The sequence below is a fragment of the Doryrhamphus excisus genome, chromosome 14 (assembly GCF_030265055.1).
Source record: "Doryrhamphus excisus isolate RoL2022-K1 chromosome 14, RoL_Dexc_1.0, whole genome shotgun sequence".
Classification (NCBI taxonomy): domain Eukaryota; kingdom Metazoa; phylum Chordata; class Actinopteri; order Syngnathiformes; family Syngnathidae; genus Doryrhamphus; species Doryrhamphus excisus.
This window is the reverse complement of record NC_080479.1, coordinates 5,776,652-5,804,243: the sequence shown is the minus strand read 5'-3', so window position 1 is coordinate 5,804,243 and position 27,592 is coordinate 5,776,652. Positions and strand designations below refer to the sequence as shown.

Here is a 27,592-nt window from a genome sequence, read left to right as displayed (position 1 = left end):
ATATCATATGTTAGTACGCATGAACCTAGCTGAGGATGTTGTGCAGGGGTGAGCAAACTACAGCCCGGGGGCCACATGCGGCCCACCAAGCGTTTGCTTTCTAAGTATTTCAACTTTGATCATCCCAAGTGGCAACATGACTTGCCGTCATAAGTCGTATGTTATTATTATTATGTATTATTGTGTATTATTTAGTAAAAAAAAAGCCAACAAAACCGTCAAATGAAATGACATAGTTTGATGTGGTGTGATGTTCAAGCGCTCCTGAAAAAAAAGGACATAAGAACATACAGCTGGTAGAATAACACTTTTACAGATCAAATTACACAAATCCTTCAAAGAAAATCATAAGCATAAAATAGTGTGTGAGTTAAATATTTGTTTTGTTAACTTCATGCGGCCCACGATTGAAAATATTTGAGTGAAAGGTTCAATGACAGCGATGTTCCCACGTGCACCCTGACAGTGTGTGTGTGTGTGTGTGTGTGTGTGTGTGTGCGTGTGTGTGAGTGTAATGCGTTCGGGACGCAACACGCGCACACATCAGACGACGTGGTGAAGAAGTAATCCATCTGGTTTGGTGCCTTCGTGGCACATCTTCTTCAGTAAATGATATCACATGGGAGATGTTCTCCATGATGGCAAGCACATGTGTATAACGTGTATGTGTGTGTGTGTGTATGTGTGTGTGTGTGCGTGTGAATGATTGACATGAGAGTAAAGAGCAAAGTGAAGTCAAACAAAGAGGCGGGCGCCACGAGGAGGCGCGGCTTTAAAAGGAAGCGCCAGCGATGGAGGGTCAGCGTCGCCATGAAGCTGCTGAGTGTGTTCGTCTCGGCCTTGGCGTGTTTGGGCGTGGCCTCCTCGGACAAGGACTGCTCACCTTGGGTGACGCCGCTGTCCCTGGCCGACCACCAGAAGGTAACGCCACGTTAGCGTGCTAGCATCCTCAGCGTGTTCAGCCGCTGCTGTTTTCAGATGTTGGGCAAGTGGAACTTGATCTCGGCCTACACGGACCATGACGTCTACAACGGCATCTTCAAGGTCACCCAAAGCACTCGCATGACCATCAGCGAGTCTGGGGCTTCCAAGGACGTGGTCCTCTACGAGGAGATGCGGATGTGAGCGTGTTGTTGTTTGCGTTGTCTTCTCCACAGCTCCCGAGTAAAGCCCATGTCCTCCTCCAGGAACGGAACCTGCTACGGAAGCAACTTCAACATCAGCATTCAGCACGACGTGGCGTCCACATCAGGTCAGACGTCTTACTTCTTTCAAGCCCCGCCCCCTTGACGTCCCGCTGACTGTCCGCGTGCTCGCCAGTGGCCAACATCTCCACCTCCTTCCACCTGTTGCCCGCCTGTGACTCCTGCATGGTGCTCAGCAGCAACAGCTCCGCCCACAACCTCCGCGCCTTCCTGGAGACCTTCCACATCCACATCCCCAATGACATCGCCATCCCCGACCACATCAACATGCGCGCCGTCTACCTCCTTGGTGAGAGGAGCGCCGCCAAGTACCCCCCACGCCGCTCCTCACTATTATTCTCCGCTTTGTCTTTCCAGCACATCAGGACCACGCGAAGGATGCGGACCTGGACCACTTCAAGGAGCAGGCTCACTGCTTGGGATTCTCCGGAGAACCCGTCTTCATGTTTGACCCCAAAGAAGGTTCTGTTCCGCTCTCAGCACCGACGCCGCTCCGCCGTGCTGGACCTTCATGTCTTCTTCTTCTTCTTCTTCTTCTTCTGCAGGTTTCTGTGACGGCAGCGACATCACCATGCTCACCTGAAGCTGCCATTAAACACCTTCTCCTCCACCTCTCCTCTCCTCTCGTGGTGCTTCTTTATGTCCGCCACAGACACATTCACACCGCCACAGACACATTCACACCGCCACAGACACATTCGCACCACCACAGACACATTCACACGTCACAGACACATTCAGACCGTCACAGACACATTCAGACCGCCACAGACACATTCAGAATGTCACAGACACATTCAGACCGTCACAGACACATTCAGAATGTCACAGATACATTCAGACCGCCACAGACCATTCAGACCGCCACAGACACATTCAGACCGTCACAGACACATTCAGAATGTCACAGATACATTCAGACCGCCACAGACCATTCAGACCGCCACAGACACATTCAGACCGTCACAGACCCATTCAGACCATCACAGACACATTCAGACTGCCACAGACATATTCAGACCGTCACAGACACATTCAGACCGCCACAGACACATTCAGACTGCCACGGACATATTCAGACCGCCACAGACACATTCAGAATGTCACAGACACATTCAGACCATCACAGACACATTCAGAATGTCACAGACACATTCAGACCGCCACAGACCATTCAGACCGCCACAGACACATTCAGACCGTCACAGACACATTCAGAATGTCACAGATACATTCAGACCGCCACAGACCATTCAGACCGCCACAGACACATTCAGACCGTCACAGACCCATTCAGACCATCACAGACACATTCAGACTGCCACAGACATATTCAGACCGTCACAGACACATTCAGACCGCCACAGACACATTCAGACTGCCACGGACATATTCAGACCGTCACAGACACATTCAGGATGTCACAGATACATTCAGACCGCCACAGACCATTCAGACCGCCACAGACCCATTCAGACCATCACAGACACATTCACACGTCACAGACACATTCAGACTGCCACAGACATATTCAGACCGTCACAGACACATTCAGACCGCCACAGACACATTCAGACTGTCACAGGCACATTCAGACCGTCACAGACACATTCAGACCGCCACAGACACATTCAGACTGTCACAGACACATTCAGACCGTCACAGACACATTCAGACCGCCACAGATACATTCAGACCGTCACAGACCCATTCAAACCGCCACAGACACATTCAGACCATCACAGACACATTCAGACCACCACAGACACATTCAGACCGCCAGAGACACATTCACACCGCTGCACACACAGTCATACTGTCACAGACACATTCAGATCGCCACAGACACATTCAGACAGTCACAGACCCATTCAGACCGCCACAGACACATTCAGACCATCACAGACACATTCAGACCGTCACAGACCCGTTCAGACCGCCAGACACATTCAGACATCACAGACCCATTCAGACCGCCACAGACACATTCAGACATCAGACACATTCAGACCGCCACAGACACATTCAGACATCAGACACATTCACACAGCTGCACACACAGTCATACTGTCACAGACACATTCAGATCGCCACAGACACATTCAGACCGCCACAGACCCATTCAGACCGCCACAGACACATTCAGACCATCACAGACACATTCAGACCGTCACAGACCCGTTCAGACCGCCACAGACACATTCAGACATCACAGACCCATTCAGACCGCCACAGACACATTCAGACATCACAGACACATTCAGACCGTCACAGACACATTCAGAACGCTACAGACACATTCAGACCATCACAGACACTTTCACACTGCCACAGACACATTCAGACATCACAGTCACTTTCACACCGCCACAGACAAATTCTGATCGCCACAGACACATTCAGACCGTCACAGACCCATTCAGACCGCCACAGATACATTCAGACCATCACAGACACATTCAGACCGTCACAGATACATTCAGACCATCACAGACACATTTGGACCGTCACAGACACATTTAGACCGTCACAGACACATTCAGACCATCACAGACACATTCAGACCGCCACAGACACTTTCAGACCGTCACAGACACATAAACGTTGTTCCCATGATGGCATCCTGAGAGCCTGATAAGAAGACGTAGCAGGAAGGATCTGATTCAGCAAGCCCATCCATAAACGTCCCCACGTTTGACATATTGTTCCTCTCGACGAGCAGCCGACGAGCATGCTGGAGCCTATCCCAGCTGGACTAGTGGCCAGCCAATGGCAGGGTAATTACAATTACCATTGATTGGAATAATATTGGTTATTTTGCTAGAAGGATTATTTTATTGACATACTTCTGATGTATTTGAATATCTAGGATTTGTGGTCTAATATTAGGATTAAAAAGATTAGTATTTTTATGATATTCGATATTGATTGGCTTTTCTAAATGTAGTTAGAATGTTGTATTGTGGTGTTAAACCAGCTCTAAACGCTTGGTGTCAGAGGGCGTGGTAAAACCGTTCCTTTGTGATGTCACAGAGGGGCGACTTCCTTATATGGAAACCCTCTGCCCTCCCCCAGCTCTGCTTCTCTGTTTAGGAAACAAGCTCAGGCAGACGTTTCCCAGGAAGAGAAAATCCTTTTCATCTGTCAACAACATTTTAGAGTAATAACTCTGGTGGTGTTTATTATGTTTATTCTATTTTTCATTGTAATAATAATAATAATACAATCATTTAATGGTAATCGTAATGGTAACCAAATGATAACCAAAGTAAACTCCTAACGAAGGAGCACAGTGTCAGCATACGTTTGCACAAGTAAACCTATTTTTACACAACACGAACACAAGCCAGCAAATGCTAATGCTAATGCTAATGCTAGAGGAACACGTTTTCCTTCAATATTTGGACTTTATTCTCCGTTTGTTCCGTTTCTCATCTTTCTCATCTTTGCTTTATTTTGCAACTATTTGAACTTTCATCTGGTCAATGTTCTTCCACCGCCACAGACACATTCACACCACCACAGACACATTCAGACCGCCACAGACACATTCAGACTGCCACGGACATATTCAGACCGCCACAGACACATTCAGACTGCCACGGACATATTCAGACCGTCACAGACACATTCAGAATGTCACAGATACATTCAGACCGCCACAGACCATTCAGACCGCCACAGACACATTCAGACCGTCACAGACCCATTCAGACCATCACAGACACATTCAGACCGTCACAGTCACATTCAGACCGTCACAGACACATTCACACCGCTGCACACGCAGTCATACTGTCACAGACACATTCAGACCGTCACAGACACATTCAGACCGCCACAGACACATTCAGACTGCCACGGACATATTCAGACCGTCACAGACACATTCAGGATGTCACAGATACATTCAGACCGCCACAGACCATTCAGACCGCCACAGACCCATTCAGACCATCACAGACACATTCAGATCGTCACAGTCACATTCAGACCGCCAGACATATTCAGACCATCACAGATACATTCACACGTCACAGACACATTCAGACTGCCACAGACATATTCAGACCGTCACAGTCACATTCAGACCGCCAGACATATTCAGACCGTCACAGACAAATTCAGACCGCCACAGACACATTCAGACTGTCACAGACACATTGACACCACCGCACACACAGCCAGACTGTCACAGACACATTCAGATCGCCACAGATGCATTCAGACCGCCACAGACCCATTCAGACCGCCACAGTCACATTCAGACCATCACAGACACATTCAGACCGTCACAGACACATTCAGAACGTCACAGAAACATTCAGACCATCACAGACACATTCAGACCGTCACAGACACATTCAGAACGCCACAGAAACATTCAGGCCACCACAGACACATTCAGACGTCACAGACACTTTCACACCGCCACACACAAATTACTATTTGAACTTTCATCTGGTCAATGTTCTTCTCGTTTTGACTTTATGGAACAACATGACATCTCATTTCCCCCAAATGTTTTCTTTGTCATAACGTCACTACTTTCAGCATGGATGCTATTTATTCTGGAATATTTGGAGCCAATGTTATTGGAATAACATACTTCCTGTAAAGCTTTTGTCTCATAGGTGAACATTGTCAGCAGTTGTTTTCCCAAAATGAGTTGTTCAAGAAACGTACGTTGACACCATCAGGAAGCGGCGCCAGCGCGGGCTAATGTTGCTAACATTAGCTAATGTTGCTAACATTAGCTAATGAGCTTGCGGTGTGGATGATGATCGGATGATGTTCTTTGGAGGGGTGCCAAGGTCGTTGAAGGGCGGTGGAGATAGCATGCATCACTGGCCCGCTTACTGATGTGACAAACGTGGCCTTGAAGGCACCGTGGCTTGCTTGGAAGCACATGGGGCGGGGGTAGGGATGGGGGCGGGGTGTGGGGGGGGGTCTCACTCATGATGGAAAATAAGACTTGTAGCGGCAATATTTACTAAATATTTATCCTGCAAGCGTACTATGCATATGCAGTACTATATGTACACCTTTCATGGTATTTCTACTAAAGGTGATATAAAGTACTAGAGTGTACTTGATGAATATACAGTATAAGCATCAGGGTGTACGAAAGAAAAGGTTTTATTCCATCTGTCCGTCATAAATAACACTCAACAGCCATAAATAAATAGCATAAGAAAATACAGCATGTCTATAAATACATACTCTATGTAGTATACTGTAGTATGTGTGTGGAATGCACTTCATACACGATCAGAGCAGGGAAATATTGCAAGTATGAAAAATACTACTTTACTTGTTGCATAATACGTCCAAATTCATCTCCCAGAAAGAAAACACGAGTAAGTATGGTTGTTTAGGAAAAACACAGCCTCACCCCCGACAACCAGACCTGATCCCAATCCAAGACCGGTGAGACCTAGCTAGAACGCAGCGTTAGCACATGTGGACCTTCAAGTCCTTGGTCCAGCCAGCATCAAGAACTCCAGCGCTGTCCTGGTGAAGAACCCAGCTGGTACCACACAGATCAGGGTCCTCGGTCATGACCGACCGCCGTTTGACAACCCCGCACCACCTGGAACTCCTCCAGTGTTCCACTGAATGAAAAAGCACAACATCTCAGGAGGATCTCCTTGTCATCCCAGGAATGTTGGAAGCCGTCTGGGAACCGTCAAGGTTCCATTTTTTTCTCATCAGAAAATCGAACTCCACGTAGTCTCGTAGTCACGTTTCAATGTCCCATGTTTGGCGTTGAAGACCAGGTCTTTGGATCCCTTTTTTGATGGCGTCTGACGGTCATCGGGCTGGTCCACATGTGCTAACTGCATAGCTAGCTATTTTTACACCGGTCTGAAGATCAGATCAGATCAGGTCTGTATCCATCCATACCTGATCAATACCTCCATCAATACGTGTCAATGATGGGTCAACGAGTCCACGGCCTTAGGGACTATCTACAAAGTGTGCTGCTGCTGCTGATGTTGACATGGTGTGACATCATCAGGCAGATTATTAATATTCATGAGAGGCAGCTGCTGGTTGGTTGTCGGTTTAAAAAAGGCGGAACACCAGATGACCAGATGCTAAAGATGGGAATGGGAAGACGGACACTTGGTTGCCGATGTGGAAAGCCTGACATGGTCAAGGAGAGGAGAGGATGGTTTCATGAAGGAGCCCTTATCCGCCATCTTATCCGCCATCTTATCCGCCATCTTATCCGCCATCTTATCCGCCATCTTATCCGCCATCTTATCCACCATCTTATCCACCATCTTATCCACCACGCTTACTTCCACATCCACCATCCTGGCCGCCATCGCCAGCGGAAGAAAGAAAAGGAACGCCAATATTCCTGCTAACGACGAAGGAGTGAACGCTGGATTAGGATTAGGAGAAATACCAGACTTGGTCTTCCATGAAACGATCCCCTTTGTCAGAAATGCAGTACTATAGTACTTTGTCAGAAATGCAGTACTACAGTACTTTGTCAGAAATCCAACATGACCACATTCCCGTCCAGTAGGAACACCTTGTCTCCTTTCTTCTCATCTCCCGTCTCCCCAAATACTGGAAATGTACTCTTGTTGCAATGGTACTTCCTACTACTATGTACTACTATATGGTATTATAAAGGTTTTTTTGCTGGTACACTTTTTCCCTCAATAGATCATTTGTGTAACTTTATTCCCATATTCCAACCTCTTGGTACATTGGAGTACGATGATAATATTATTATTATATTATATATTATTATCCCATAATATTACAGCTTTTACGGCTTAGGATGTAGTATTTTTTACCCTCAAAACTTGGGATGTCCGATATTGTCAAACTCACAATATCCGATTCCAATATCAACCAATACTCTCTGTCATACCCCCCCCACCCCAAAGGACACACAGGGATTTGAAATAGTATAGAAAGTAGTATGTACCATGTACGTGTACCGGACTGACTGAAGGTGAAAGTAGTGAAAGCAGGGAAATACTACAAAAGCAGAGCATACAAGCGTATTGGGGAGTCAAAGTTCATGTTGAGTACTATAAATGTGTACATGTTGACGGGTCTACGTGACTAGGGCTGGATGAGTAGATTTCCACCAGCTTGTGTTTCGGGGCTTTAAAATGGAAGGAAAGTTGAAGGTTGTACACTGCCCTGTGCCCACGTGCAGTGAAAGCATGGTTATGTTTGAACTTGGACGTACGTAAATACACAAAAAAGAGCTGCCCCGACGTCTGCCTGAACAAAATGAGTGTCATAAAATATCTTCCATACGCAGGAGGCATGGCATGGGTGGCTACATCTTCCTTCATGTTGGTTGGAGGTTTAGTAGCAATGGTGCAGACATCCCATTAGAAGCGTTAGCCAGATTGTTGCCAATAAATACACGTGCTTTACCATTGGAGACCCATGTATTTCATAATACGGTGATACATCCAATAATATCCTGATCTATGCTGAGGTCCATACCACCCAATCGTACTTGATATCCTTTCGATTAGTGTCAACTGAATTTTGCTACATGCGCTACCTCGGCTCTCGTAAAGGCAAAATCCCAATACTGATATCAATGATATAAGATTTTTAGGCTGGTATCGAGCCAATAATGATCGGTAGCCGATATTATCGGACATCACTACCCAAAACATCATTTTGGATTTTCTTCCCATATTCCAGCTGGTCATCTGGTCAATGTGGTACTTTATTCTGCAACGTAGGAACTTGATTTTATTGCATCACTTTTTATTCACACTTATTTTATCCTGACAATATTTCCCCAGAAAAGCAGCTGTATGAACACAAATGAACGTGTGTGGTTTACCTGTCAGGGATGTCCATTTTTAACAGCACATTGTAGAAATAGATTTTTTTTTTTTTTTTTAAAAAGCAGCAATAATGGGGAAAATAGAGCAAAAAGTCCCAATGTAGAAAGAAAATAGCAAATCATAATGAAAAAAAATAAAAATATCAAAATGTTCCCTCGCAGCCTTTCATTTGTCAATATGCCGTCTGGACATCCCTGCACTAAACTACTACATTACAATCTGTCTTTCCCGCCAGGCCGCGCCAGGCCCCGCCAGGCCCCGCCAGGCCCCGCCAGGCCCCGCCAGGCCCCGCCAGGCCGCGCCCGGCCCCGCCAGTGTGTGCGAGGTTGTAGTGTCGGTGTGTAGTAAGGAAGTCAGGTGGTGTGAAAAGCTGTAGATGGCACACGAAGACACGTGAATGTGGTTTAGCTTCATTGTTGCTTTGTTGGCTTTGTGCACCGACCCGGGGCTCACACTGAATCCGCTGCGGCGCCGATCCTTTTGTCCGGCTGGCTAAACTGGATGCTAACCAGCAGTCAACACGCTCCGCGTATCATGGATGCTACGTCATTGATATGCAATTGAATCAATGAACAGAAATATGAATGAATCCTAAAATGATCTTTATTGCCAAGTGTCAATTATTCAAAACTTCTTTACTGCTGTTTTGTTGTGTGTTCGATTGCATCTGGTATATGTAGCCCTACAAATAACCCCCAGGTCCACTATACAGCATGTCCATTTAAGACATCTAGTACATGTAGCCCTACAAATAACCCCCAGGTCCACTATACAGCGTGTCCATTTAAGACATCTAGTACATGTAGCCCTACAAATAACCCCCAGGTCCACTATACAGCGTGTCCATTTAAGACATCTAGTACATGTAGCCCTACAAATAACCCCCAGGTCCACTATACAGCGTGTCCATTTAAGACATCTAGTACATGTAGCCCTACAAATAACCCCCAGGTCCACTATACAGCGTGTCCATTTAAGACATCTAGTACATGTAGCCCTACAAATAACCCCCAGGTCCACTATACAGCGTGTCCATTTAAGACATCTAGTACATGTAGCCCTACAAATAACCCCCAGGTCCACTACGTATACAGCGTGTCCATTTGAGAAATAAAACCAAACAAGTTCAACCAATTGACGGTTCCTTATTTAGTGACATGTTTTATTTCGTCACGTCAAAGTATTATTGCTATTTTACCAAGCAAAAATATGTTTTTTCCTGTGTGACTCCATTCATCGACAAAAACGTCACTAGAATACTGGATGATTGAAGTATTCCTACTTGCTTGCATTGATATGATATGATATTATATGATCTGATCTGGGGGTGCACTGGCGCCCACACAGATTCTTTCTGTCGTGCCGCATGTCCAACGCAGCCTGACCAGGCATCTCCATCTTGCGTAACGCTTCCGGCGGTCATGATGGATTCGGCCTGAGCCCGAGGTGATGGGTGCTCTTCCCCGTCCTGCAGAGGGAAGCTAGTCTGGCATTCTGCGAGGGCGCGGGAAGAACCTGAGAGCGCCTGCTTTGCTCTCATCGGGATCCCAAATAAGACACTCAACTACAAGCACAAACGGCCTTCATGTCGGGGTGGGGGGGGGGGGGGGGGGGTGCATAGCTTGGTGTCACACCAACAACAGCGACTACGTCAAGTCTCTGCTTGTCTACAAGCTTCAGAGGTCACATTCAAGGTCAACTGATTGACATCTCCTGTAAGTACTACAAGAATACTCTCCTGGTACTACAAGAATACTCTCCTGGTGCTGCAGGCAAGCTCCTCAAGGTCCAAGGCTGCGTGCAGCACAGTCGGGGGTTCTTCTACACCACGTTGACGCCCCCACCGGACGGCGCCCTCTTGCTGCAGTAGGTGAAGCCGGCGTGGTGGTCGGTGGAGCCGTTGATGCGCGAGGAGCGCAGCTCCATCTGGCAGGCGGCGATGGCGGCGTTGAGCTCCACCTGGGCGCGGTGCACCACGTAGAACATCAGGCCGATGCTGACCAGCATCTGAGCACACGGCAAGACCCGCTGTCATCTTTCACGCCACACATGACCCGCCCACATCCTTGTGGGGGTGCTGTGGGCGGGTCACATGACAACACGCTAACACACACCTGTCTAACTCCAGGCAAACAAAACTTATTATGGGCATGCGCTGCAATGCAGGCCTCCACTGACATGCTAATTGTTAGCATGTTAGCATTTAAGCTAATTTACTCGTGTCTAAAGACAAATACACACATGGCATTATGCAGGGAGGTTATAGGACAGCCTTGCCACTTTCTGTACTTGAAGCTGTCTTGCTAGGTGCTAGCATGATGACCATTAGCATGTTAGCATTTGAGCTAATTTACTCGTGTCTAAAAGCAAATACACACATGGCATTATGCAGGGAGGTTATAGGACAGCCTTGCCACTTTCTGTACTTGAAGCTGTCTTGCTAGGTGCTAGCATGATGACCATTAGCATGTTAGCATTTGAGCTAATTTACTCGTGTCTAAAGACAAATACACACATGGCATTATGCAGGGGGGTTATAGGACAGCCTTGCCACTTTCTGTACTTGAGGCTGTCTTGCTAGGTGCTAGCATGATGACCATTAGCATGTTAGCATTTGAGCTAATTTACTCATGTCTAAAGGCAAATACACACATGGCATGATGTGGGGACACTATGGGACTGCCTTAACAGTTTTGGGACTTGGTGCTGTCTTGCTCGATGCTACCATGCTAACTGTTAGCATGTTAGCATTTTGACTTTTTATGCATATCTAAATGAAAATACACACATTGTATGATATATGGACACTATGGAGCTGCCTTGGCACTTTCGCCACAAAGTACTATCTTGCAAGGTGTCAGTCACCATGTTGGAATTTTGGCTATTTTACTCCTGACCTTTTGGTGCTAGCATGCTAACTGTTAGCTGTATTCCTCACGTCTAAAGGATAATACAGACATGGCATGATGTAGGATCGCCTTGATGCTTTCGCAATAGTGTGCCATCTCGCCAGATGCTAGCATGCTAACAGTTAGCATCTTAGCTTTTTTGCTCAATTCCTCATGTGATGTACGCATGGCATTGCTCGAGGGCGTGGCACAGCAGACACCGGTTCAGAGGTTCACAGCACAGGTTGCACGGGAATTTTCTAGTTTGATCTTATTATTGGTATATATTTTTGAAAAAAATATGTGGCTTGGATGATTAGTATACATTGAATTTGGCTATTTTTTTTTAATGTACAGGGTTTCCGCTATATGGCATCAATTGCGGTGGAACGCCACGACAAAATAAAAGCTGCCACACCTTAAAAAATGAGCTTGAATAGAAAGTTGGGCAATACATTGTATAAATGTATGGACTGCATATGCTATATAACTTATTATTTACATACAGTGATCACAGTTTGTTTGAAAACAATTTAAAATATCTGAAAAACTTTTCCATGTGCTTTATTTTGAAAAACATACACCTTGTGTAGACGTTCAGTGAGATCCTTATTATGGTGCAAATCAAATAGCGGTTTCATTGATGACAGCTTGTCACATGCCAAGCCTACCCATGCCTGCGCTGGCAGCTAGCAAGATGATGGACGAGCTAGAAGTGGCTATGACATCCAAGCTAACGATGATGCTAATAGTGACGTAGCGTGTCCGGCCGTGGACAGCGAGGCTATCACACTCAAACACGGGCGTCGCCAGCCGTGTGGTTCTTCTGATGTCTGCATTCAGCTCTCTCAACTTTCTTAACGCCGTCTTTTTTCCTCGGACATTTTAAAGTGAAACATTACAGACACCGCATGTCAAAATGGAAAACGTTATCATGTGTTTCAATTAAGGATGTCCGATATTGTCCAACTCCCAATTTCCTATTCCGATATCGACCGATAGCGATATGTGTAACGTGTCATCAAGTAGTTGTAGAGCAGGGGTGCTCATTAAGTCGATCGCGAGCTACCGGTCGATCGCGGAGGTGGTACTGGTCGATCGCTGGTCGATCGCGGCGTGACATTAAAAAAATATCATCCCAGCATCAATGCCGTCACTTGATTGACATACAGGGCAGCCATTCAGATGACAACTGAATGTTGCCCTTCGGGCGACCAATCAAATCAAACAACGTCTCTAAGTGCAGCAGAACTTACGATGTCAGCCTATCATCCATCCCCGTTACTTGATTGACATACAGGACAACCAGTCAGATGACAACTGAATTTTGACCTTTAGGTCACCGCTCATGCGTAAACAACGATGCAAAGTGCTAAGCTAGTCGGCGAATTGCGTCAGATTTTAAGCCCTCGCTAAAGTTTATGGTCACTAAAATGAGTGAAGGAGCTGGACCGAGTAAAAAGGCAAAAACTGGACCAAGTAAAAAGGCAAAAACATATCACTTCCATACGGATATGGAATATTATACGGATATTATGATACGGATATTATCCATGACTGATAAACATTTGGAAGTGTGCTTGAGGCTGGCTATCAGCAGCTACTGTCCGGACTATGCATCCCTGGCTGGTTCAATTCAGTGCAAGTCATCAAAGTAAACTCAGGTAATTACAAAAAATGTTAATAGTTAATTATGTGTGTTTTGCAATATTGGCTCATTTGGTTATGTAAGGTACATCAACATACATTGTACGTACAAATAATCCTCAATACATTTGAAAATAAATAGATGTTTTGCATTTTTGTAGTGGGTAGATCATTTTGACTCATTGGTCATTTTAAAAGTAGCTCGCATGCTGAAAAAGTGTGAGCACCCCTGCTGTAGAGTAACCGTGGGATTCAAGGAGTAGAGTTGTTTTGTTAGTAGAAGTAGATGACATCATAGATGACATACAGTTTTAGATAGAATGCACGATTATAACGAGCTAACGCGGTAGCCTGCCGAGGCATTGAGCGTAGCGTAGATTTGAACAGGAATGGACAATTCAGTAATTGGCCTGGTGGAGAGAGCGATAAAATGTCATCCATGAAAGGGTCAAATGTAAAGACTATTCTTTATTTTGATTTTTATATATACCTTTTGTTGTGTTGTTTTATTGCTTCACTGTAGGTTTTATGCTTTCTTTGTAGCACTTTGAGATTTCTGTAATGTAAAGTGCAATATAAATAAAATGTATTATTATTATTATTATGTAGCGCCATGCTTGGTTAGCTACCTAGCTAGCATAACTGGACCTGGACTAGCTTTGGAAGGGATTTTGCTCAAACTTTGATAAACTTTGTGATGACTTTTTGCCTAAAGATAATGAAAGGAATAGAAGTCACGCCTCTGTCAGCAGATGGCAACGGTCGCATGACGATGGCGAGCCAAGTGAAGCCTCCGCGACCGCATGACGCTTAAAGCCACCAGCATGGGAAGAAGGACTCAGTAATACAAGATCCAAGAGAATACATGCAGACACTTGGGATGTTCTACAACCGACGGTCTTGCATGAAAGTGCACGTATTTATATGTATTCAGTGTCACAAAGTATGAAAGGTTCCCGACCCCTGCTGCAGAAGGTCCAAAGAGGCTCCAATAACAACCTTTCTTCAAAGGGAAAGGCCACTTTTTAAATATATTATACTGTATTGTTAACATGATTGTAAAAGCATTTCATGCCTTGTGTTTTATGTATGAATGGATGCTGAGTAGAATCGTGAACAAGGTGTTATTGCACAACCGCTGTCGGTTTGTCGGTGGAGCCACGCAGCCAATCTGACAATCATCACGGCGTCGTCATCAAAAGGAGCACATGACTCCACATTAGGGTGCATCACATTTGAATTTCATAATATCAATTTGGCTGGCATTCCATTTCTTTTTCTAATGAGGATGGGATGGGATGGGATGGGATGGGATGGGATGGATGGATGGATGGATGGATGGATGGATGGATGGATGGATGGATGGATGGATGGATGGATGGATGGATGGATGGATGGATGGATGGATGGATGGATGGATGGATGGATGGATGGATGGATGGATGGATGGATGGATGGATGGATGGATGGATGGATGGATGGATGGATGGATGGATGGATGGATAGATGGATGGATGGATAGATGGATAGATGGATAGATGGATAGATGGATAGATGGATAGATGGATAGATGGATAGATAGATAGATAGATAGAAATGTCGTTGCCTGGCTCCCATATAATAACAGACACAAAAGAAGATAAGTAATAATAAATAATAATAATAATAATAATGTGGAGAATAAATAAATAAATAGATAGAATAGACACCAAATGTGAACAACATAATGTAAAGTGCAGCGTGAACAGTAAATTGCCCAAATAATTTAGATAATTTAAATAAATAATAATAATGTAAGTAAGGTAGAGGGGCTTATTAAAATGTCTTTTGCAAAGTTTGGAGGTAATCCATTGAGATTTAGGGGTGCCACCTCACACATGAACTTTTGTAAAATTTGGGAAAATGTGCAATTTCTAGTCTAATTGCCAAAACGTTGACCTGGAAATGTTGAGTACAATGAACTTGTATACAGCATCATTTTCTATAGGGTCATCAAAGGGGGCCCAGACCAAAGACCAGGGGTGCTCACACAGCATGCGAGCTACTTTTAAAATGACCGAGTCAAAATGATCTACCCACTACAAAAATGCTAAACATCTATTTATTTTCAAATGTATTGAGGATTATTTGTACGTACAATGTATGTTGATGTACCTTACATAACCAAATGAGCCAATATTGCAAAACACACATAATTAACTATTAACATTTTTTGTAATTACCTGAGTTTACTTTGATGACTTGCACTGAATTGAACCAGCCAGGGATGCATAGTCCGGACAGTAGCTGCTGATAGCCAGCCTCAAGCACACTTCCAAATGTTTATCAGTCATGGATAATATCCGTATCATAATATCCGTATAATATTCCATATCCGTATGGAAGTCATATGTTTTTTGCCTTTTTACTTGGTCCAGTTTTTGCCTTTTTACTCGGTCCAGCTCCTTCACTCATTTTAGTGACCATAAACTTTAGCGAGGGCTTTAAAATCTGACGCAATTCGCCGACTAGCTTAGCACTTTGCATCGTTGTTTACGCATGAGCGGTGACCTAAAGGTCAAAATTCAGTTGTCATCTGACTGGTTGTCCTGTATGTCAATCAAGTAACGGGGATGGATGATAGGCTGACATCGTAAGTTCTGCTGCACTTAGAGACGTTGTTTGATTTGATTGGTCGCCCGAAGGGCAACATTCAGTTGTCATCTGAATGGCTGCCCTGTATATCAATCAAGTGACGGCATTGATGCTGGGATATTTTTTTAATGTCACGCCGCGATCGACCAGCGATCGACCAGTACCACCTCCGCGATCGACCGGTAGATCGCGATCGACTTAATGAGCACCCCTGCCAAAGTCCAAGCTGAGACTGCCAGTCTGAAAGGAACTAGTTGTTGAGGGCAGCATCTTAGGAGAGCTGCTGGGTTGTGCTGCACAGTGCCTAAAATAATACATGGACAAGTGGATATCACATTATGTAGGACTACAGTACCACTCTCAATGCCTCATATTAACTCTCTAACAAGATCTCAGTGTATAGACTGGTCATATATGTCATCTCGTCTCATATTATCTACATACTGTATTGTATATAACTCTGGGAAAAACTGTTGATTTTTGTTAATACTTGGGTCGTTTATATTGTTTATTTTTCTATATTGTGTATTTTGTACTGCTTAACTGACTCTGTACTCTTGCTGCTGTGCAATACAAATTTCCCCACTGAGGGACGAATAAAGGCATATCTTAATCTTAATCTTAATAAATATGAGGCATCAGTAATACTGTCTACTCTATATTACTGTTGGTGATGTTGGGCTTGCTCAGCTATTAGCTAACTGTCATTAGCAAACTGTAGCTAGCTAATGTTAGCTACAGTAGAGGCAATGAGCACTAAATACCTATAAATATGACTACAAATCATTCAAATTACAAAGACAAAACCAAAAATTTGGCAGTAATAGTATAAATACCAACAAAATAGTGCTTGAGCTGCATTCTTTGCTGACCTCAAATCTCCATGGCGACCATTGAACTGTTCACCACTTTATTCCACAAAAACAGATGCATGGTGGCACCCCTAAATAATCATTCATTCATTCATTCATTCATTTTCTAACGCTTTTTCCTCACGAGGGTCGCGGGGGGTGCTGGAGCCTATCCCAGCTGTCTTCGGGCGAGAGGCGGGGTACACCCTGGACTGGTGGCCAGCCAATCACAGGGCACATATAGACAAACAACCATTCACACTCACATTCATACCTATGGACAATTTGGAGTGGCTAATTAACCTAGCATGTTTTTGGAATGTGGGAGGAAACCGGAGTACCCGGAGAAAACCCACGCATGCACGGGGAGAACATGCAAACTCCACACAGAGATGGCCGAGGGTGGAATTGAACCCTGGTCTCCTAGCTGCGAGGTCTGCGCGCTAACCACTCGACCACCGTGCCGCCTCCCTAAATCATCAGCGCCCTTCCGGCGTGGGCTGTTGTTGTTGCGTGACGTTGCATGTGACGATGAGGAAGCGGTGATGCTCACCTGCAGACAGAAGAGGAGGTAGCCGCTGATGCTCTGCTGGGCGATGACGTCCTCCATGGTACGCAGCGTAGTGCCCAGGTAGGAGTTGAGCAGCTGGGTGGGCAGGAGGCCCACGGAGGACGCCACCAGGTAGTTTGGCAAGGACACCTCTGTGATCTGCAGAGCAATGGTGGATGGTGAATGGTGGATTAGGATTAGGAGCAGAAGTCCAAGGCATCCTTTCCGTGTGTGACAACCGTACATAAATACAGTACTACTTTATTCTCACCATTGATTCCCTTCACCACCTTCCTCCATCACACCTTTCACGTCCTTCCTAAATGTCATACTGTATTCTCAAACTTCATTCCCGCATCAGTCGACTTTTTTGGTCAATATTCCATTCTTTTCGTACCATAACTTGTTTCCCATAAAAGTATGACACCTTTTTTCCCAGTACTTCACCGCCATAGTACCACGTTCTCACTGATTGAGGTACTACTTCATTCTCGACATTTTGCTTTTCCTTAATGTTTTCCTTAATGTTAGGACATTCCAAACTACTTACCTGGTAGCGTATGTCCCACACCGTAAGGTGCAGTGTCAATTATAGGGTGTATTTCTCTACTTAATGCATACATGCATTAAGTACATGTACCATACTAGAAGGTGCATGCTAAATAGACATTCATTCATTCATTCATTCATTCATTCATTTTCTACCGCTTTTCCTCACGAGGGTCGCGGGGGGTGCTGGAGCCTATCCCAGCTATCTTCGGGCGAGAGGCGGGGTACACCCTGGACTGGTCGCCAGCCAATCACAGGGCACATATAGACAAACAACCATTCACACTCACATTCATACCTATGGACAATTTGGAGTGGCCAATTAACCTAGCATGTTTTTGGAATGTGGGAGGAAACCGGAGTACCCGGAGAAAACCCACGCATGCACGGGGAGAACATGCAAACTCCACACAGAGATGGCCGAGGGTGGGAATTGAACCCTGGTCTCCTAGCTGTGAGGACTGCGCACTAACCACCAGACTGCCATGCCGCCCGCTAATTAGACATGTGATCTACAAAAAAAAAAAAGGTTAAGTTGAGTTGAACTTTATTCTACTATTAAGCAATGCACTCCTCTTCTCCCACGCATCCATCCAAGTCCTCATCTTCTGGATGTGAATGTGGCCATCAAACATGGCGGTTTCCCTCTCATCAAAGTCCGGTTGTCAGGTGGCTTCAGCCATCATGGCCAAAGCTCGGATGACAGTTAGCCCCCGCATCCCCCATCCATCCCACTCACTGGCCCGTGTCGGCCCTCTCATGTCCTGTTTACACCAATGTCCAGCACTGAACTTCCTTTCTTCATCCACCTGGAATGATGGCAGGCTGCCAATTCATTGGGCGCCATGTTGTTTGGCAGCCCCGGAGGCGTGGCGGACGTTACGCTATGTACTGTACATTTTACTGTTTATACCTGCCAGCGTACGTACTGTATGACATTTTGGAGAAAATGAAAAGACTTTTAAGTGTGCCCTACAGTGTAGATCAGGGGTGCTCACACTTTTTCAGCATGCGAGCTACTTTTAAAATGACCGAGTCCAAATGATCTACCCACTACAAAAATGCAAAACATCTATTTATTTTCAAATGTATTGAGGATTATTTGTACGTACAATGTATGTTGATGTACCTTACATAACCAAATGAGCCAATATTGCAAAACACACATAATTAACTATTAACATTTTTTGTAATTACCTGAGTTTACTTTGATGACTTGCACTGAATTGAACCAGCCAGGGATGCATAGTCCGGACAGTAGCTGCTGATAGCCAGCCTCAAGCACACTTCCAATGGATAATATCCGTATCACAATATCCGTATAATATTCCATATCCGTATGGAAGTGATATGTTTTTTGCCTTTTTACTTGGTCCAGTTTTTGCCTTTTTACTTGGTCCAGCTCCTTCACTCATTTTAGTGACCATAAACTTTAGCGAGGGCTTTAAAATCTCGCAATTCGCCGACTAGCTTAGCACTTTGCATCGTTGTTTACGCATGAGCGGTGACCTAAAGGTCAAAATTCAGTTGTCATCTGACTGGTTGTCCTGTATGTCAATCAAGTAACGGGGATGGATGATAGGCTGACATCGTAAGTTCTGCTGCACTTAGAGACGTTGTTTGATTTGATTGGTCGCCCGAAGGGCAACATTCAGTTGTCATCTGAATGGCTGCCCTGTATATCAATCAAGTGACGGCATTGATGCTGGGATGATATTTTTTTAATGTCACGCCGCGATCGACCAGCAATCGACCAGTACCACCTCCTCGATGGACCGGTAGATCGCGATCGACTTAATGAGCACCCCTGGTGTAGAAAATACGGTAAATTTGCACGTGCCAATTCCAGGATGATGCTGGAAAAGCGGAATATCAGTAAGGAATGTCCTCCTGTCCAAAGTCCACATCCACACGCGCCTGCGCCTGCAGAACATGATGGAGTGATGACATAAGAGTGTGTGTGTGTGTGTGTGTGTGTGTGACCTTGAACCGCAGTGTGTGTGTGATATGAGAGCTGGTGCTGGGAGATGCCTGATGTGCCAACACGCATTGGTCATCATGCACGGAGAGTCGGGTGTTTTGTTTTTTTTTGAACTTCCTGAGCAGAAGCAGGTCTTTCTTGAAAGCCTTGTGAGCCGTGGGAGTGCCTGGAATGCTAACACTGCCGTCATGGCTAAAAGGCCGGCGCGCTTAGACTTTTTGTCCGACATACTGTAGATCTGGGGTGCTCATTAAGTCGATCGCGATCTACCGGTCGATCGCGGAGGTGGTACTGGTCGATCGCTGGTCGATCGCGGCGTGACATTAAAAAAATATCATCCCAGCATCAATGCCGTCACTTGATTGACATACAGGGCAGCCATTCAGATGACAACTGAATGTTGCCCTTCGGGCGACCAATCAAATCAAACAACGTCTCTAAGTGCAGCAGAACTTACGATGTCAGCCTATCATCCATCCCCGTTACTTGATTGACATACAGGACAACCAGTCAGATGACAACTGAATTATGACCTTTAGGTCACCGCTCATGCGTAAACAACGATGCAAAGTGCTAAGCTAGTCGGCGAATTGCGTCAGATTTTAAGCCCTCGCTAAAGTTTATGGTCACTAAAATGAGTGAAGGAGCTGGACCAAGTAAAAAGGCAAAAACTGGACCAAGTAAAAAGGCAAAAAACATATGACTTCCATACGGATATGAAATATTATACGGATATTGTGATACGGATATTATCCATGACTGATAAACATTTGGAAGTGTGCTTGAGGCTGGCTATCAGCAGCTACTGTCCGGACTATGCATCCCTGGCTGGTTCAATTCAGTGCAAGTCATCAAAGTAAACTCAGGTAATTACAAAAAATGTTAATAGTTAATTATGTGTGTTTTGCAATATTGGCTCATTTGGTTATGTAAGGTACATCAACATACATTGTACGTACAAATAATCCTCAATACATTTGAAAATAAATAGATGTTTTGCATTTTTGTAGTGGGTAGATCATTTTGACTCGGTCATTTTAAAAGTAGCTCGCATGCTGAAAAAGTGTGAGCACCCCTGCTGTAGATGATGCAACAGCAGATGCAGCCAAAGCTGACTAACAAAGTCAGCAACAAATGCAACGAAATGTGAGACACATTTGGACACGATTGGAGCTCCACATGGTAGTGGGTCTGCCTGTGGACCTTGCTCTTCCAAATCCCAACACTAGATGGCACTGGAACATCTCACATTCACAGCTGCTCTGCCAGGGAAGAAGAGGACGTAGCAGGAGGGATCAGTAATCTACACACTACATTCTATATCTAATACAGGGGTGTTCAAAGTGCTGCCCGGGGGCCAGTAGGAGGCGGGGGCTGCAGCTGGGCTTTTATTTTCTCAATTTTACAAAACATCATATTGTAAGAAACAATTTATTTTACTAACATAAAGCTGAAATATTAAAGAATGAAGATGTTTTAAAGTCATAATGTTATGAGACACAAACAACGTCCATAAACCTCCTCTCTGGTCTTCCTCTACGCGTCCTACCTGGCAGCATCCTTCTACCAATATATTCACTATCTCTCCTCTGGACATGTCCCAACCATCTCAGTCTGGCCGAGGCCTCTACCATGTAATGTCCCTCTGATGTACTCCTTCCTGATCCTATCCATCCTGGTCACTCCCAATGAGAACCTCAGCACCTCCAGTTCTGCTTCCCGTCTTTTCCTCAGTGAAACTGTCTCCAGACCAAACAACATGGCTTGCAAACCACAGTTTTGTATGCCTTTCCTTTCATTTTAGCTGAAACATCACGCCTGATCCTTCTGAGCTTCTGTATCTCTTCTCTCTGTAACCTCACTCTTCCGCTTGGGTCCCTTTCTGGTTGAAAAGATGGAGAAATGGAAATAACTATGTGCCATTTTGTAACAATAAAGTGACAGTATTAAGAGGAATACTACCAGAATACTTGGTACTTGGAATACTACGAGGGAAAATGAAGTCATGTTAGTAGCGTAGAGTTCAAATATGAAAGAAAAAATTTGTTTTTAAAGTTTTAAAGCCATTTTTGGAATATTAAATTCTAATATTACGGGACTATTCATAATATGAAAATCGAACGTGAAAAGAAGGTTGAAATATTTGGAGAGTAAAAACAGCACAAATGGGGTGAGATATAGTAGTCACATGCTTTTTCATCTACAGCACAAACTCGGTACTGAATATGAAAATGTCTGCATGTGCTTCGCTGGAACAGGTATGGACAGCCCTGCTGCAAAATATGCAACATGTTTGGCGTGTGCCAGGAACACACGACAGTTTAGGCCAGAGGTAGGGAACCTATGGCTCGGGAGCCAGGTAGGGCTCTTTTGATGACTGTATCTGGCTCTCAAGCATTTCTTACCACAATAAAAATGTATGTTTGCTAACATTTTAAAGTAAACATCATAGAAATCACTGTTAAAAATATTAAAAATCAACAACTTTCTTATGCATTTTAATCCGTCCATCTATTTTCTACTGCAATACGGCCGACCATAGCTATCTTTCTTGATGATATTTTCCAGGTCAAACACCAAAACTCAATTATTACTGGGTAATGCGGTAGTGTACCTCGGTCATTAAGATGTAAATGTAAACTTTCCTCCTTTAGTCAAATAGTCACCTAGCTAAAGCTGCAGAACCGAGCCTTCTGAAATATACTGAAATATACTGAGTACGGTGCAAAACCATACAGCAGCAGAAGTTGCATTAATGGCAGCAAGTATTTGATTTATTATTGGACACTGCGCTGCTCACGAAAGTATGCTGGCCACACCCCCTTGGCGTGGGGTAGTGTGCCTGGTCTACGTAATTAGAGCCCATTATATCTAAAACTGTTGGTCTTACATAAAAATGCACACATTTTATTGCATTCAATGTTTAAAAAAATGTATATGGCTCTCACAGATACACATTTTAAAATATCTGGTCTTCATGGCTCTTGTAGCCAAAAAGGTTCCCGACCCCTGGTTTAGGCCAACAAATCTATACAGTATCTCCCGTGCATTGAGCGTTCTTAATAATAGCAGCATCCATGGCTGCTGGTGTACCTAATGATGTGGCCGGGAAGATGTTTGTGCTGCTGGAGAACTTCGGACCGGGATCTCCACGTCAGCGTTGTGGTGACACACAGCAGTCATAAAAAAGCAAGTGGAAATGTTCCAAGTATGCACACACGTACGGCCAAACAGGTCTGACTTGTGTCACACTCAATCTGGCCACTGGAAACAACAAGCTTCACAGCATGCCTGCACTGAACAAACCGCTTCTTAGCATGCTCCTACCCCGAGGCCTGAACATCAACTCATTCATGCTGCAAGCGCTACATGCCTTCCATGCTCGCTCGCTCTCTTTCTCTCGCTTTGCATGTTTGAAACCCACATTTGCTCTCAAAAATCTAAACATTTTTAAAAATATGTAAGCGACCATTCAAAATCGTATTTAAGAAATGAGCTGACATTGTGAAGAGAATTTTGAGACCTTAAATTGAAATGATTGGATTCCAAAGCTTTAAGACCCCCGGTAAGATACCCTGATTGGTGTACCTAATGTTGTGTCCAGTGAGTGTTGGCGAGCTGAGGACGGTGAATGAGTACCTAATGTAGTGTCACGTGCGTGTAAAAAAAGCCAGCAGGGAGTAAAGTTGAGGGCAAATGAAAGACAATGACACTCGAGTGTGTTGAAATAGGAGACAAGTGTGGACAGCAGCAGTCCGGTCCTGCACAGCTGGAGGTCTAGCAAAAGGGAATTGTTGCAGATTTAAACATTTCATGGATGTTTTGGCTAGTTTTAGCATTCTTTCCCCGGGTCAGGAAGAGCAGCAATCAGCGCGTGTCCATTCGTCACAATAGTCCCTACCAGTCTTCATCGCGCTTCACTTCTTTTTACGCTTACATGTTCAACTGGCGATGTCAGATGTTTCATCATGAAGATGCCATTTCTATTGGTGTTCCAATTCATCCCACAACCTGGCACTATGATGGAGATTCACCCCACAATGCTTGTATGTATTGTTGTTATTTCAGGTACTATTTATTAACAAGGAGGTAGTGGTTCTTCAAGCGTTGGGACACCATGGAAAGATTCCAGGCAGATCATGGACACTTCATACTAAGGTCGGCCGATACATCAGGCACATGGTTAATATTTATTCATTCATTTTCATTCATTTATTTGCTTTTCCTCACGAGGGTCACGGCGGGTGCTGGAGCCTATCCCAGCTGTCTTTGGGCGAGAGGCGGGGTACACCCTGGACTGGTCGCCAGCCAATCACAGGGCACATAGGGCACATATAGACAAACAACCATTCACACTCACATTCATACCTATGGACAATTTGGAGTGGCCAATTAACCTAGCATGTTTTTGGAATGTGGGAGGAAACCGGAGTACCCGGAGAAAACCCACGCATGCACGGGGAGAACATGCAAACTCCACACAGAGATGGCCGAGGGTGGAATCGAACCCTGGTCCTCCTAGCTGTGAGGTCTGCGCGCTAACCACTCGTCCGCCGTGCAGCCAGGTTGAATATTTACTCCTTTTAAATGTGTGTTTAAGAAAGTTTACATTTCAAGAAATATTTGTTTAAACTTGAGACCTGGAATATTTGTTATTATTGTCATTTTTTTCATATAAATTGAGGAAGCAAAAGCAGTATTGCCCACAAATATCAGTCAGCAAAGTCGGCCATCCGCGAAGGGTGATGGAAAAAAATCGGTATCGACATCGGCTGGAAAAAAAACCATATCGGTCGATCCCTACTTCATACTCAATAAGCAGCTTCCAAACTAGCAAACTGCTGTCAGTGCTGCACCTAAATGGTGCATTTAGGTGCATCACCTGGGACACAAGTTGCCGCTGCATTCAGGGACACTTGTAAATAACAGCAAACACAGCCCCACATGCACATGCAGCCCAAAGTAGGTGGTATCTCCAAAAGCAACAGTGAGACAATGTTAGTCTACTTCTAACAGACATCCATGTTAAACAAAGCTTTGGACAGGAAGTGCTTTACCATGATTGGTCAGCCTTCCCCTTCCATTTGCTATGACATGAACATGCTGACTTCAACCAGAGCCATCCTGAGTCAGGCTTAGATGAAGTCTATCAAATGAAATGGATGGAAGTGTGGTGTACAGGAGTCGGGGTCTGAAAGGGTACGCGACTGTAAAAGGTGTGGGAAGCACTGGTCTAGACCCTGGAACAGACGGTTTTTGGTTTTTGCCAACCAGCCATGTTGGACCTCCAAGAAGCAGCGGAAGCGAGGCGTGGTACTTACAGAGAAAACGGCATTTTGGAGTCCAAAGGGAATGGGGGTGAGTCTCGCTAAGGCCACAACTTTGAGTCCGCTCCCTCCTTCCACCACTCGGATGATGGCGCTGAGCTGCTCGCTGTTCCCCACCTTGTTGCGCGCCCAGTCCGTCAGCAGCCGCTTGCACGCCAGGTGGGCCACGAAGGTCCCGATGAGGACCCCCACCATGACGAGTCCCAAGCCCAACACAAAGCCGTAAAGGTAGCCCGCCGCCACGTTCAGCAGGATGTAGCCCCACCCACACGGGAAGGAGACCAGGATGAAGCCCACCACAAACAGCAAGGCGCCCACCAGGCTGTCCAGGCCCTCCACCCACAGCAGGAGGTCCTTGAGGTGCTGGCGGACCAGTGCCACCGAGGAGAAGCAGACGGCGGTGAGAATGCACGCCAGCACGGCGCTCTTGAAGCAGAAGGTGGTGATGCAGCACGGGTGCCTGAAATCGCCGCCAAAGGACGACAGCCCTGTGACATCGGCCAAGACCTCTGGGTCACCGTCGCACCTCCCCGCCGCGCCGGGTCCTTGCTCATCCAAGGCGCCGCATATGAGGAGGTCGATTTTGTCAGACTCATTGGCGGCGGCACTCCTCTGCAGCCAGCGGTTCAGCTGTATCTGCGCCTTGCCCGCGGCGTGCTTTGCGAGCTTGGTGAACAGCTGCACGCCCGTGGACCCCGACAGCGACATACCAGGACCCCTCAGGTGCGCTCCTAGGGGGGAGGGGGAGGGGGTGGGGGCAGCTGCAACGTCCTCACCGGCAGATTTCACATTCAGGCACACCGGAAGTCACTGCAAACTGTGCGCTTGTGGCTGTGCTGGGGCAGCCATTTAACAGGAATCCGGAGGTTTTATCTCGGGTACACCCGGCGGGCGACAAGACAGTCCCACGTGACACCAACGTCTTTCCGGCGAGATGAAAGCTCCATGTACACAGACATCATGGCTCTGTCTGACGATGGAACAAGAGGCCAGGAGAAAAAAAGGGCGGCAGGTGCACAAACTCGCTTGACTCACCTGAGAATGTTCCTTACCTAGCTAACGTTGGAGGAGGAGGAGGAGGAGGAGGGTGGGGGCGTTAACGTCACAGCGCAGCTAGTTGTTAGCTAACTAGCTAGCCACGGGGCTAAAGTCCACCGCCACGTTCCGGAGACTAAAAGTCATCCGTCTCCCGGTGAGCAAGAATAAGCTTGATTGGCTAAAACAAAGAGCCCCAAAAATGAAGACTGTGTCTTCTGGTAGCCTTCCAGTCTTCCAACCAAGGATTGTAGAGTTGGGATCAGGATTCCCGATTCTACCGCTGACGAATGGAACAGAGTGACGTTTGACATGGAGCTGAAAGTCCGCCATGATAGGGTGCCAGAGAAGTGGGCGGGGCTTCCCCCCTCCTTTCAGTGTTACCAGCACTTAACAACTAATATAACAAAATAATAATAAATCATAATTGATCAAATAAATATTTTAAAAATCAGTTTTACTACTTTTCCTCCCTTGCTATTTTTGCTCCCTCGTCACTGACTCATGAATTCAGCTAATCACCCAGAGAAGGTAATCATCTTAACTTTAAGCTAATAATAATTGTGTGGGCGTCCCATACATTATACATTTTTAAATCTCGTCCAATGTCCTGTTTATTAATTTATTTACAAAAAGTGTTATAAATCTACATTTCTATCACACACAATGTAGCTGTCTTTGCTTAAAGGGAACAAATCTGGCCTTATAGAGCGTCTATTCCAGCAATGAATGGCTGAGCAGCGTGCCGAGGGCACGTTTTCAAAGCATTTTTTTCTGGATTTTGCACCCTAAAATGGCGGCCAAACCCGCCCAGGGCATAATACGGAAACTGAGATTGAGTCGGCTCTCTCATTGTATAAACTCCTTGTCTCCTAACGTCGCTGCTGTTTGTGTCCCGGAATGCCAACTAACTGCACCTCACGTGACCCAAGCATTCTCGGCCAATTACAGCGTGGCACTCTGTCATCGCGAGATTTGGTCAGAAAGTCCCCGACTTGTCCAATGATCGGTCTCGTCATGACGTTGCTTCACAGTTTCTTCCTCCAGGCGGTCTCGCTGATCAACACCTGAACACGTCAAG

General features: G+C 45.5%; 2 protein-coding genes across 3 annotated transcripts; one reads left to right on the top strand and one right to left on the bottom strand.

The window, feature by feature from the left end:
• On the bottom strand, window positions 1-26,863 carry tmem64 (transmembrane protein 64). 2 transcript variants are annotated; one of them, XM_058046838.1, is made up of 3 exons: window positions 25,471-26,863; window positions 17,623-17,778; window positions 1-11,008 (listed from the first exon to the last, which is right to left on the bottom strand). In XM_058046838.1, exons 1-3 carry the CDS (start codon window positions 26,182-26,184, stop codon window positions 10,871-10,873), a joined length of 1,008 nt encoding a protein of 335 aa, XP_057902821.1. In that variant the 5' UTR covers window positions 26,185-26,863; the 3' UTR covers window positions 1-10,870. The 2 variants fall into 2 exon arrangements, with proteins under 2 accessions (XP_057902821.1, XP_057902820.1); XM_058046837.1 differs by having other exon boundaries at window positions 1-11,056; window positions 25,471-26,861.
• LOC131101567 (uncharacterized) lies at window positions 753-1,815 on the top strand. Its single transcript, XM_058046842.1, has 6 exons — window positions 753-921; window positions 979-1,121; window positions 1,188-1,252; window positions 1,321-1,494; window positions 1,563-1,667; window positions 1,751-1,815. Exons 1-6 carry the CDS (start codon window positions 811-813, stop codon window positions 1,786-1,788), a joined length of 636 nt encoding a protein of 211 aa, XP_057902825.1. The 5' UTR covers window positions 753-810; the 3' UTR covers window positions 1,789-1,815.
• Window positions 26,864-27,592: the final 729 nt, after the last annotated feature.

Excerpts from the sequence above, each read along its gene's own strand:
- tmem64 (XM_058046837.1), bottom strand. The coding sequence starts at position 26,184 with ATGTCGCTGTCGGGGTCCACGGGCGTGCAGCTGTTCACCAAGCTCGCA. Across the intron at positions 17,779-25,470 it reads TCCAAAATGCCGTTTTCTCT|ATCACAGAGGTGTCCTTGCC; the intron begins GTAAGTACCACG and ends ATTGCTCTGCAG. Across the intron at positions 11,057-17,622 it reads ACCTCCTCTTCTGTCTGCAG|ATGCTGGTCAGCATCGGCCT; the intron begins GTGAGCATCACC and ends CCGTGTGCTCAG.
- LOC131101567 (XM_058046842.1), top strand. The coding sequence starts at position 811 with ATGAAGCTGCTGAGTGTGTTCGTCTCGGCCTTGGCGTGTTTGGGCGTG. Across the intron at positions 1,253-1,320 it reads CGACGTGGCGTCCACATCAG|TGGCCAACATCTCCACCTCC; the intron begins GTCAGACGTCTT and ends CGTGCTCGCCAG. Across the intron at positions 1,668-1,750 it reads CATGTTTGACCCCAAAGAAG|GTTTCTGTGACGGCAGCGAC; the intron begins GTTCTGTTCCGC and ends CTTCTTCTGCAG.